Source organism: Choloepus didactylus, chromosome 3, assembly GCF_015220235.1.
Source record: "Choloepus didactylus isolate mChoDid1 chromosome 3, mChoDid1.pri, whole genome shotgun sequence".
Taxonomy (NCBI): domain Eukaryota; kingdom Metazoa; phylum Chordata; class Mammalia; order Pilosa; family Megalonychidae; genus Choloepus; species Choloepus didactylus.
In genome coordinates, this window is record NC_051309.1 from 97,784,571 (window position 1) to 97,798,802 (window position 14,232).

The window sequence follows — 14,232 nt, forward strand, 5'->3', positions numbered from 1 at the left end:
AGATAAGGTAGAGAAGAAAACAAAGATACTGGCTTTATGTATATATGCAAACATATTCATAACAAAACAAAAGGAAGAAATATTCATAACCATTACAGTCCTCATTTCTATAACTGTCACATGGGTGCAGTTCATATTTATTAACTACCTTCTTCCATTACTCATTCCATATTCCCTTTACCCTCAGCAAGCACCTAAGCTGGCCATTGTTCTTTGCCTGATGGGGTAAACCAAACCTTCATTCCTGAAGTTTCTGGGCGATTGGTAGTCCTTCCTGGATTGAGTTGTTTCTTTCATTGACTTTAATCACAGGGTACGGTAGTACTACCAGAAACCCTAGGGGATCTCCTTATTACCGGCAAATTGTTCTTTACCTCCATTGTGTAGTAGCAGTCCTATTTTCCTTTGATAATCATGCCAGCCAGTACAGTAATTCCCTTCTTTGTCTGTTGATTCAGAGGGATGAGGAGTCCAAAATGGCTGGTGGCAGTCTTAACTTCAAGTTCAATGGAATCATTGTTGTGGCTCCTGGTGGAAGGATTCATCCTTTTGGAACTAAGACTTGTAGAAAAGCAGAGCTTAAGGTCAAAGGAATAGGAAGTAAAAATTTTTCTAGTGGATAACTAGGGGTAAGAGTGGATGGTGCCACTCTTATTTCCACCTCTTGATTCCTAGACCCCATGAATCCTGGCTGTAGGAGTAACAACACCATGGAGTGGATGCTGATTTAGAGCATATGCAGCCTCCTAGACATTATCCCAGCCTGCAAGGTATTGCCACCCAGTTGACACTGTAATTCAGTTTTCAAAAAGCCAGTCAACCATTCTATCAGTCCAGCTGCTGATGGGAAACATGGTAAGACCAGGAATTCCATGAGCATATGCCAATTTCTGCCCTTCATTTGCTGTGAAGGGGTTCCCTTGATTGGAAGCAATGCTTTGTTGAATACCATGATGGTAGATAAGACTTTCTGTAAGTCCATGGATGGTAGTTTTGGTGGAAGCATTGCATACAGGGAAGGCAAGCCCATATCTGGAGTATGTGTCTATTCCAGTTAAACAAAACACTGCCCCTTTCATGATGGAACTGGTCCAATTTAATCAACGTACCACTAGGTAGCAGAATGACCACCTCAGGGAATGGTGCCATAAGAGGAGTGGGTGTTAGTCTCTACTGCTGATAGACTGTGAACCCATCAGAAGTTGTAGCCAGGTTGGCTTTGGTGAATTTGGAAGTCCGTGTTCCTGAACTCATGCATAACCTCTGTCCCTATCACTATGGCCACTTTGTTCTTGAGCCCATTGGGCAGTGATAGGAGTGGGCGGGAAGGAGACTGAGTATATCTACAGAACATGTCATCTCATCCACTTGGTTATTAAGATCTTCCCTGCAGAAATCACCCTCTGGTGAACATTCACATGGGACACAAATATCTTCATGTTTTTGTCCACTCAGAAAGGCCTATCCACATACCTCTCCCCCAGACCTCTTTATCACCAATTTTCCCCTCACTTTCCTTCCAATTCCTTGACCATCCAGCCAAACCATTGGCCACAGCTCTTGAATCTAATGCACCTCCAGTCATGTCTCCTTCCAAACAAAATGAACAATCAGGTGCATTACTCAGAATTCCACCCACAGGGAGGATTTACCTTCACCAGTGCCTTTTAGATTTGTCACAGAAAGGTGCTGTAATGCGGCAGCTGTCCACTTTTGGGTGGTACCTGTATATTATGCAGAACTGTCTGTAAACCAGACTTAAGTTTTCTTTTCCTCAGTCAACTGATTGTAAGAAACTCCCCAAGAGGCCATATCTGTCAGCTGTAAAGAGAATGTAATGTGACAGGAGTGGGGGCCATGGGCATATTGGCCATATCATCTTATAACTTACTTGTGCCTTCAGTTCTGCTTGAGCACTAGTGCATATATACCACTTCCATTTTATGAAGAAATGCTGCTGTGCACACCCAATTTTATGGCTTGGTGAGTCAGACAGCACCCAGTTCATGACAGGCATCTCAGGTCTCATGGTAACTTGGTGGCCCATGCTTAAGTGTTTGGTCACTACTAAAACCAATGTTTATTGGACCAAACAAGTGATACCATGCACTCACCAAGTTGACACATGGATTTAACCATCACAAGGTTATTCATTCCTCATTGAAGGGACTTGGCACCCTTGTCAAAAATCAATTGGCCATAGATATGAGGTTTTATTTCTGCTTTCAATTTGATGCCATTTTTCTGTTCTTGTGCTACCATCATGTGTTTTGAATATTGTAACTTTATCCTACATTTTAAAATCGGGAAGTGTGAGTCCTTCAATGTTGTTCTTCTTATCCGAGATGGTTTCTGCTATTGCGGAACCCTTACTTTTTCATGTGTATTTGATGATTGCCTTTTCCGTTTCTGCAAAATGGCTGTTGAAATTTTCACTGGGATTGTGCTGACTCTGTAAATTGCTTTGGGCAGAATAGACATCTTAATAATATTTAGTCCTCCAATCCATGAATACAGAATGTCCTTCCATTTCTTTAGGTCTTCTTTGATTTCTTTCAACAATGTCTTGTAGTTTTCCAGTACAAGTTCTTTTAATTTTTAGTTACATGTATTCCTGATATTTGATTCTTTAGGTTACTATTGTAAATTTGTTTTCTTGATTTCCTCAAATTGTCCATTTCTCATATATAGAAATAACCAAGTGGATAAGATGACATGTTCTGTGGATATAGTCAGTCTCCTTTCCACCCACTCCTATCATTGCCCAATGGGCTCATGAACAAAGTGGCCACAGTGATAGGGACAGAGGTTATGCATGGGTTCAGGAACATGGACTTCCAAATTCACCAAAGCTGACCTGGCTACAGCCCCTGCTGCGTTCATAATCTATCACTGATTTTGTGTATTGATCTTCTACCCCACCACTTTACTGAATTTGTTAATTATCTCTACTAGTTTTGTTGTGGATATTTCTGGATTTTCTGAATATAAGATCTTGACTTCTGCAAATAGGGAAAAATTTCCTTCTCCCTTTTCAATTTAGGTGCCTTTTATTGATCTTCCTTGCTTCATTGTTCTGGCATAACTTGCAGTAAAATTTTGAGTAACTATGGTGACCATGGTCATCCTTGCTGTTACTGATCTTGCAAGGAAAGCTTTCAGTATTTCATCATTGAGTATGATGTTAGCTTTGGATTGCTTATATATACCTTTTATCATGTTGAGGAATTTTCCGTCTATTCCTACTTTTCCAAATGTTTCTCTCAAGAAGGGGTGCTGGATTTTATCAAATGCCTTTACCGCATCAACAGAGATGATTATGTAAGTTTTAAAATTTGTTTTATTAATATGATTTATTACATTGATTGATTTTCTTATGTTGAACCACCCTGGGATAAGTCACACTTGATCATGGTGTATAATTCTTTTAATGTGCTGTTGGATTCAGTTTACTAGTATTTTGCTGATGATTTTTGCATTTATATTCATAAGGGATATTGGTCTTGTCATTTTCTTTCATGTGGTATGTTTAACATTGGTACTAGCATGATATTGGATTCACAGAATATGTTAGGGAGTGTACCTCCTTGATTGATTTGTCATGATCTCCTATTTTGTCCTGAGTCAATGTAGTTAGTGTGTATGTTTCTAGGAATTTTCCCATTTCATCTAGGTTATCTAATTTTGGCATAGAGTTGTTCATAGTATCCTCTTATAATCTTTATTAACTTCAACAAGGTCAGTAGTAATGTACAGCTTTTCATTTCCGATTTTAATTATTTGTGTCCTATTTCTTTGTCAGACTAGCTAAAGGTTTGTAGGTTGTATTGATGTTTTCAAAAACCAACTTTTTGTTTCATTGGTTCTCAATTTTTTTTTACATCTTCATTTCATTTATCTCCACTTTACTGTCATGTCCTTCCTTCTGCTTGCTTTGGGTTTAGTTTGTGCTTCTTTTCCTAGATCATCCAGTTTTGATGTTAGGTCTCTAATTTGAGATCTTTCTTCTTTTTAATGCAAATCTTTAGAGCTTTAAATTTATCTCAGAGCACTGCCTTTGCTGCATCCCATAAATTATGATATTTTGTGTTTTTATTTTCATTTGCCTCAAAATGTTTTCTAATTTGCCTTGTGATTTCTTCTTTTATCCATTGGTTGTTTTAGAATGTGTTGTTTAAGTTCCACACATATGCATTCATTCCAGTTATCCTGTTATTGATTTCTAGCTTCATCCCATTATGTCATTCCATTGCATGATTTCAATATTTTTAAATTAACTGAGACTCATTTTATGAGCTAACACGTGATCTATCCTGGAAAATGATCTATGTGCATTAGAGAAGAATGTTTCTTCTGCTTTTGTTGGGTGCAATGTTCTATATAAGTCTATTAGGTATAGTTCATTTATAGTATTTTTCAAGTCCCTTGTTTATTTATTGATTTGTCTAGGTATTCCATCCTTTACTGAAAATGGTATGTTGATGTAGAGCCAACCATTCTTCCTTCAAGACTCTATATTTGCTTCATGTATTTTGGGTCTCTGCTGTCAGTTGTATATATACTTATAGTTGTTAATTCTTTCATTGAATTGAATTTTTTCAAATCCCTCTTCATCTCCTGTGTATATTTTTCAAATATTTTCTTTGTGGTTACTATTGGGCTTAAATTTGACATCTTATATCTGGAACAATCATGTTTATTTTATATAACCTATCTTCAGTAGTATACATGAACTATATTCTTATACCCCTTCATCCCCCAACCTTTGGTGGTACTTGTTACAAATTAAATCTTTATACATTGTGTGTCCCAAACCATAGATTTATCATTATTTTTATACATTTGCATTTAGAACTTGTAAGGAGTAAAAAGTGGAGTAATAAAAAGTGCAATTCAATAGTACCAGTGTTTATTATTACCCATACCTTTACCTGAGATCTTTACCTGAGATCTTTATTTCTTTAGCCACTTTGATCTACCTTCAAGTGTCCTTTGCTTTCTATCTGAAGATCACCCTTTAACATTGTTTGTCAGGCAAGTCTAGTTGTGATGAATTCCCTCAGCTTTTGTTTATCTGGGTGTGTCTTAATATTTTCTGCAATTTTGAAAGATAGTATAACTGTGTATAAAATTCCTGGCTTGCATTTTTTTTCTTTCAGCACTTTAAATATTTGATCCTACTGCTTTCTTGCCTTCATGGTTTCCAATGAGAAATTATCACTGAATATTATTGTGGATCCTTTTTATATGACATGTTGCTTTTCTCTTGCAGCTTTTAGAACTATCTCCTTGTCTTGGTATTTGACCACTTGACTACAGTTATCCAGTTTGGAGTTCATTGAGCTTCTTGAATGTGTATATTCACATCCTTCATTAAATATGGGAACTTTTCTGCCATTATTTCTTTGAATATTCCTTCTGCTGCTTGCTCTCTTTCTTCTTCTCTGTGATTGCCAACAATTGTATGTTTGTATGCTTGATTGTTTTTCCACAGGTATCTTTGGCTCTGTTCACTTTTCTTCATTCTTTAATCTTTTTGATCCTCAGCCTGAATAATTTCAATTGTCTTATCTTCTTGTTCATTGATTCTTTCTCCTGTTAGCTCCACTCTGCTGTTGAAACCCTCAGAGGATATTTTTAATTTCAACTATTGTGGTAATTCTAGTATTTTTATTTTTTGTCCATTTTTATTATTTCTATAATAATAAATTGGCTCTAAGTTGGCTGGTACTCTCCTTGAGAGTTTATCCCTCTTAGAAGAAGTCAGTTCAAGGTTAAGGTGTGGGGTCCGCTCTGACTTTTCTGAGCATGCTTCCTGTACTCAGTATGTGATCCTGGACTTAGAAATTCCCTTATGTACAGTGTGCCAGTTTGAATGTATTATGTCCCCTCAAATGCCATTATCTTTGATGTAATCTTGTGTGGGCAGATGTCAGTTTTGATTCAATTGTGATTCTTTGAGTGTTTCCATGGAGATGTGCCCTACCCAACTGTGGGTGATGACTCTAATTGGATAATTTCCATGGAGGCATGGCCCCACCCATTCAGGGTGGGCCTTGATCAGCAGAGCCATATAAATGAGCTGACAAACAGAAGGAACTCAGTGCAGCTGAGAGTGACATTTTGAAGAGGAGCTACAGCCAAGAGGGACACTTTGAAGAAAGCACAGGAGCTGCAGATGAGAGACAGTTTGAAGATGGCAATTGAAAGCAGACTCTTGCTCCAGAGAAGCTAAGAGAGGACAAATACCCCAAGTGCGACTAAGAGTGACATCTTTGAGGAACTGCAGCCTAGACAGAAACATCCTGGAGAAAGCCATTTTGAAACCAGAATTTTGGAGCAGACGCTGGCCATGTGCCTTCCCAGCTAACAGAGGTTTTCCGGACACCATTGGCCATCCTCCAGTGAAGGTACCTGATTGCTGATGTGTTACCTTGGACACTTTATGGCCTTAAGACTGTAACTGTGTAACCAAATAACCCCCCTTTATAAAAGCCAATCCATTTCTGGTGTTTTGCATTCTGGCAGCATTAGCAAACTAGAACATACAGGAATCTGAATGACCTGTCTATTCCATTTGAAATTGTCTTTGCATCACTCCTGGGTGCTCTCTTGTATGTCTTGAAGCCAATAATCCTTTTCCCCAGTCACTTGAATTTGATTGTTTCTTATACTACTTTAGCTGTCTGCAGGGTGCTTCCATCTACAGGGCAAGTTCTGGAAAGACAAACCAGAAATGAGTGCCCTGGAATACTCCTTCAGGCTGCCACTTGATAGATTCACACCAATTTACAGGCAACCCAGTATATGCAAAGGGCTTACTCTGATCTTTCTAGAACAGGGCCAAGAACCCATAGTGAGAGTGTAGGCCACCTCCACACTGCACACGAGGGGGAGTGGGAGAGAGGCCAGTGAGGGCATCATGAGCCTTCTGTACTCTTTTTAAGCAGCATATTCTTGATTTGGCATTTGCCCTTTTACTGCAAGCCTCTAACTGTTTTCTTGAGCTCTGAGCAAGACGATTTTGCCAGTTTTTGCTGTTTATTCAGAGATTCTGTTGGGGAATGGAACTCTGGAGCATCCGGTGCCACCATCTTGATTGACCAGAAGTCCTGTTTAAACACTTTAAATACATTTATTGGTTATTTGTAACTTTTGCTAATGAATTGCCATTTCTTGTTCTTTGGCCACTTTGTCAATGTTATTGACTTTTACATATTGTGTAATTTCCCGTTAAATAGTAATATTAACCCATGCCATATTTGTTGCAAATATCATCCTTGCTGTTATTTTCTTTTTATTTTTATGATTTTTGAAATCCAAAGTTTTGCATTATTGTGTGCACAAATCTATAACATTTTTTTCTTATTGTATAGTAAGACAATTATTTCTCATCCTGAAGTGCAATTTCCTGAATTTTAATATTTTCCATGTGACTCATATTTGATAGTGATGCATAAGAGTTTTAATATGGTATTGAATTTTATTTACCAGAATTTACTAGTATCTATTATTACTCATACTATTTTTACCCCTAAATTCAAGTAGTCATGATCTATAAGTACCACGTATATAATTACTAAAGTATTTTATTAAATTATTTTTCCAAAAATTGTTTCTCATTGAATATTTAGTGCAATATTTAAAAAAAAATTCTCTACCTTTTTCTGGATGGAAAAAATGCCTTTACTGAATAACAATTATGATTCTCACTTTCAGTTAATCTTATAGTGTAATTTCCTTTCTGAAATTGGTAATAATATAGGTATTTGTATCAGGAATATTTGAATTTTTCTGTGTTTTAAATAAAAATTTCTTAGAAGTTGTATCAGGTATACTAGCTAAATATCATTTTAAAATATAAATTTTCTCTGATTCTCACTGAAATCAATATTCCTTTGTAATATGCTCTACAGCAACAAAATTTATGCTCTTTCCTTAAAGAGGAAATGTTTAAACCACAATTACTTTGGAGGTCTTTTTTAAACCTAAACTTTCTTTTTAATCTATATGTCATTAAAGTTTATCTTAAAGTACATAAAATGTTTTCCCTTTTAGTTTTCAATATTCATATCATTCTACAAAAGCAATTTCTGCATTCAAGGTGTTGTAAAGTATGAAAATAATATCCAACAACTTGTTTGCTAACTAAATCATATACAGAGTGGTTGACATTATAAAAGCTCAGATTTACTTTTTAGGTTTGGACTTAGATTTTGCAGAATATCCATAAACATAAATACCCCCTACTAAATTCTGTTTCTTCTTGGTGACATACTGCTACAGCTTCTTTAATTTCCTTTTTTTTTTTTTTTCCTGCATTCAGTATGAAGGGCAACCTAAACATATTCTTTGTTTTAAAAAATTTGTGTGTTTATTACTCCATTCATGTTTTTTGAAGTTATAATTTCTCCATTATTTGCCTAACTTGCATTTATTATACTAATTCTTGTTTCTTAAGATAACTGAGTATCATAAAGTATCTTAAAGATACTAAAATTTGAGTGTAATTTCATTTCAGCTCAATCATTTACGTGGTATTCCAAATGGATGTATCTCAAGATCAATTGTCACCTTCATCATCACACAACAATTAATGGGGCTTATTCCCTGACTTTGTTATTTATGGTTTTAACTTCAACACCTTTGTGTGAGGTGTCAATTGTTTTAGTCTCTAGATCGTAAAGATTAAGTGCTGATACTCAAATTACCTTGGGCAAATAAATGCTTCTGTTTTTCAAATTTCTTCTTACAGCATTTTCCCTACTCACGTCTCTCTTTTAATTTGTCTAAATAAAATACTTCCTTTTTCCCTGATAGAGATGTAGATAAATGATTTTATTTACTCTAACCAGAAGCTTATTGCCCTAATATTTGAGAAGTATCTCTTGAAGGAGAGAGCAAAGTTTCATTGGAAATGTGAGGTGAAAGATATTCTTGCCCATAGTAGAAAACTACCATTAGGCATATTTCTTGGAACATAACAGTAGTTCAGTAAATATTTATTGGGTAAGTGGAAATAAAGGAATGTTATCCCAGAGTAATGAATCAGTAATTCTCCTCTTAGTCTATTTATTCATTATTAAGATTTAAAGCAACAATGGAAATTTAAAATATAATAAGTATTTCTGCTCCCAGCTATGATGTAATTGGTTGTTGCAGACCCAAAATTCATGACAAGAATAAGCAGAAACCATTTTAATTAAAAGAAATCAGAACAAAAATCTGTTTGATTGGAGAGACAATGAGGAAAACCAGGTCCATTCCTACTTTTACACACTGGACTTCAATGTTTTCCTCTTGAGTGCCTTGAGATGGTTTTAAACTCTGCTCTTCATTTCAGTGGCTGTCCAATTTATGTCTCAGACTTTAGCTCTGAGCAGCTTAATAATTCAGCAAATATTTTCAGGAGAAAACTGAGGAACAATGGGTTCATTTCCTTTACCTCTTTCATTTTTAAAATATAGCCCCATGAGTCCTGACTCACTTGATCACTGCGAATTCCATGTTTTTTCAGCTACATCTCTTAATGCTACTGAAAGCTCCTTTAGGTTCTCTGTCTCATAGAAGCTTCTCTTTGCAGAATCCTTAACCTCTTGTTATTAAATTGAACTTGTTGGAACTAGTCTTATCTCCCAATATATTAGAAATTATGGAAATGTTTCATGTACACTTGAAAAGGTTGTGTATTCTGATATTGGAGTTCATTGTTCTACACATGACAACTATATGATTTTACATAATCTTATTAATCTCTAAAATAAGGATATTTTATATCTCTAAAGAATTTTGTCTCCTTGCTCTAAGAGTTATTTAGAGAGGTGTGATAAGTCATCTACGTGCCCTTTTATTCCTGTCTTATATTACTTTATATATTTTTAATTTATGTTATTAAGTGATTCAGTTTGTGGTTTTGCATAAATTTGTCCACGTTTTAAGTTATCAAACTAAGTGTAAAGTTGTTCATGGTATTGTTCTCATCATGCTTTTAATGGCTCCAGGATCTGTTTTGTTATTCCCAACTTCATCCCTGATATCAGCAATTTGTTTTTTCTGTTTTTTTTTTAAATCTTTGTCAGTCCATTTTTAGATTCAGTTTTGATAAATAATGTTTTTCTTTTATTTTCCATTTTATTTAAATTTCAAAATTTATCCACTTACTCTATTTTTATTGCCTGTAGGAACTGTGTTTGTTATCTCCACTTTCATTCTTAATATTGGTAAGCTTCCTCCTCTTTTGTTTTCCTTGATCAGCCTTAGCTAACATCTGTGAATTATATTGGTCTTTTAAACTAACCAACATTTTTCTCTGTTTTAAGAAGTGTATCTTTGTATTTTCATTCATCAATGTCTGTTCTCATCTATATTATTTGCTTCCCTCTATATTGAGGGGTTTTAATTTGTTGTTTACCCCCTTTAGTTCTTAAAGTGAGTTGTATGATTATTGACTTTCAGCCTTTCATTTATGTTCAAGTTAAATATCACTTCCAGTATTATCATTTTTCATTTTTTTTTTTGTGCTTTACTTTCAATTTCATTGGCCAATTCCTTCTTTAAAGTATCCATTTTTATAAAATGTCACATGGGTTTACCACTGGGAGGTAAAAAAGCCACACTACTGCAAATGTTACTGTCTGGGTTTGACCCAAATAACAGCTGCCCAGTGACCAGTCACTGACAGACTTTGAAAGAAGTGAGGTGTGTATCACTGATCATGATGCATAGCTGTTATTTATGCTGGGTATTTTGGACTGAAAAACTAAAGTGAACTTTGTACTTTATGCAATTACTGACAGGTAATGTATTGTGCTAACTGAAATTTGTACTATATTTTGGATGACTGGTATAATTTAACTCTGGTAACTGAAATTTGTACATATCAGAACAAGTAAAATCAGGACCAAATATATATATATTCATTATTTTCAGAAGTCATCAGAAAACAGTAAATTAAAGTTATAATGTGATACCACTATGCACTTTTGGGAATAACTGTGGTAGGCAGACTTCTAAGATGAACTACATGACCCAAACCTTTGTATAAATACCTCCATGAGAATATGACAGGGCATTAATGCTGTGATTATGTTGCATTACACAACAAAAGGGATGTTGTGGATGTAATATAGGTTACTGATCAGTTGATTTTGAGTTAATCAAAAGGGATATAATCTTGCATAACCTACACATGAGCCCTTTAAAAGTAGAGTTTTGCCAGCTGGTAGGAGAGGAAGAAATAAGAGAGATTTGAAGAATAGGAGGGATTCAAATGCAGGGGAGGTTATCCATTGCCAAGATAGATGGGGTCAGGGGTCACTGACCTATGAAGAGTCTCTGAGAACTTGGAGTGCTCCCTAGCTAATAGCCGGTGAGATAAAGCAGACCTGAGTCCCTAACCACAAGTTTCTGAATTCTGCGAACTATCTGAATGAACTTGGGTTTCCCCCAGAAACTGTAGATTAGTGTCTTGCCAGGATGACACCTTGCTTTGGCCTTGTGGGACTCTAAGCAGAGATGTATTTTAAACTGCCTGGATATCTGACCTACAGAACTGTGAGATAAAAGAAAATGGGTTCTGTTTTAGGCTGCTAAGTTTGTAGTGATTTAATATGCAACATAGAAAATTAAGACAATAGCTAAAGTTTTAAAAAGTAAAAATAAATAACTGGTGAAACCGTGTTGGTGAGGATTTGGAACCACAGAAATTCTCATTCTCTTGGTGAAAATGCAAATTGGTTTGATCATCTAGGAAAAGTGTTTGGCAGTATCTACTAAAGTTGAACATAAAACTTTCAGTCATACCCAAGGAGCAGTTCCAGTTTCTAGATATTTTTCCAGTAGGTATCTATTTGTGCACTCAATACAATGTACAAGAATATTTATAGACATTCTGAAATTGCCCCAAACTGGAAATAACCCGTGTCCATCTCTGATAGAGTGTATAAATGAGTTGTAATCTGTTCATACCATGGAAATCTACACAGCTATAAGAATGTACAAACTGCTGCTACACATTCTATAAACACATATTGAATGAAGTAAGCCCACATATAAAAGATTTCATACACAAAAGAGTATAAGCCCACTTTATAAAGGCTAAAAAGAGGCAAACTAATTGATAGTAATATGTGATAATGATGATAAATTTGGAATTTAGAATAGTGACTGGGAAGGAGTCAAATAGGGAGTTTAGGGGTGCTGGTAGTACACTATTAATTGATTTTGATGCTGATTAATTAGAGTGTTCATTTTTCAAAGATTCATTTAATTTGCATGTGTGATTTGTGCACTTTTTTGTGTTTATGTCATTCTTCAATGAAAAGCTTTTTGAAATAAAGGACTATGAAGTTTGGCAACACCTTTTTCACTTTGTGGCTTAAAAATGAACAATTACCTAAGGTCATACAGCTAACAACCGGAAAGACTAGAAAAATGACAATTTAGGATAATTTGATGATAGTTTATGTTTCAGCTGAATTATTTCTTTTATTTGACTGAAAATAGGAAAGGAAAAGGAGTAAGTGATACTAGTCAATAAATAATTTTGACATTTACAATTAATTTTTTAAAAAACAGTTTGCCGGGAGGATTCATACCACTCTGTTGTCTCATGTGCTGCTGTAGTTCTCGCTCCTAAGGAATCAGCAATAGAAATGAAGAAGAAAGAAGAGCAAAAATTTCCTGAGCCTTCCAAACAGTAAGTTTTTCAAGTCCTTGAAAAATTAATTAGCTAATAGTTCAGAATTGTTCTGCTCAGAAATTGTGATTTATAATGAATGCATTAATATTAGTATATTGAGAGAACAGAAATACATTTTGTACATTATAAAATCAATCTATTGCACATTCCATAATGAATAACTGCTGTGGTCTCCTGACTTTATATGTTTGAACCATATGCTATGGAAATTTCATCTTGTCACCTTATTTTAGGATCATGGGTAAGTACACTGAAGCGTTTTTTTGGTTTTAATGCTGTGATTGTTGTGATTATAGTTGTGCTCGTCCTGGATTATTTTATTATACTCGTAGACTTTAGTGGTATAAATTGTGATCAGTTTTTAGCCTCAAGTTGGTGTGCATTTTTTATAAGGAGGAAAACTTATTTTTAAATATTTTATTAAATTATCCCAAATTCAAACTTTACACAATTTAATATTTCTATATTTTATTATTTAAACAGTTCAAGCTTTCATTTAAATTTAAATTTGATCTTATATTAAATAATTGGTAGTTTTTTATTCTTGTAATGGATAAATCTTAGTTAAATTCATGGTAAAAAAGTAAGATAAATGAAATCGAAATATCAAAGTAGTATCATTACTAGTTATGCATTAAATAATTGAAAAAGAAAAAAAAAAAGCTACACTGATGGTTTCCTAGTGAATATGGTACCATGCATGCTTCAAAGTCTCAATTTGGAAGTACAAGTGTTGCCAAGGATTGCTGACTGACCACCACATGATCAAGGTGGGGGTTGACTTGATGCACTTTTCTTTTCCCATCATATTACACTGTATCACAGCTGTTTACTTCTTGTATTTCTTTCTACTGGACAATAAGCTCTGTGAGGATAGAGTTTCCTTGGGCATAATTCTGTTTGATACCCTTTATGAAACCAATTTAAAGTCTCTTAATATTAACATTCAATAATGTTGAATTCAAATGGAGCAATGTATTGGAGCAATGCATATATTTGCTAGCATGAAGATATCCAGTATTACTTCTCATTATAGAGAAAATAAATACTTACCAAATCAGAAAGTAATGATTGTTACTCAGTTTAATACTATCTAAAAGTGAAAACAATTTAGTTGATCTTAATATAGTCTAATTTTTAGATTCACAAAGCAATATTTTGTCTAATAGGAGGAAGATTACATCTCATATTTGCCAATTGAATATATTAGAAAATTCAAATGTATTTTCCTTCAATAAATGCATGTTTACTACATTATCTATGTATTGTAAATTTGATCTTAAGTTCTTTTTAAGTATCTTTTAGCAATCTCAGTAAAATCGGTGAATAGGGCTATTTCGCTTACTTAAATTTCTTTCTTGTCTTTGGCTACTTCATAAATATTTATTCTTCTTTATTTTGAGATATATATTAAATTAGATGGTATTTGTTAACTGGCAATCCTTTTTTTCCTGTTACCTTATATCCAGTCTAAGACAACTGTAGTCTTTGAATTTACTTTCTGTTTTAAACATTTTCCCTGGACAATGTTG

General features: G+C 34.6%; 1 protein-coding gene across 4 annotated transcripts in view; it reads left to right on the forward strand.

The window, feature by feature from the left end:
- CCSER1 (coiled-coil serine rich protein 1) overlaps positions 1 to 14,232 on the forward strand; it is a 1,457,654-nt gene that overhangs the window by 375,596 nt on the left and 1,067,826 nt on the right. For all 4 annotated transcript variants that reach the window (XM_037830258.1, XM_037830260.1, XM_037830259.1 and 1 more), the window contains exon 5: positions 12,577 to 12,697. In XM_037830258.1, the coding sequence (XP_037686186.1) occupies positions 12,577 to 12,697 (121 nt within the window). The remainder of the gene's footprint in view (positions 1 to 12,576; positions 12,698 to 14,232) is intronic.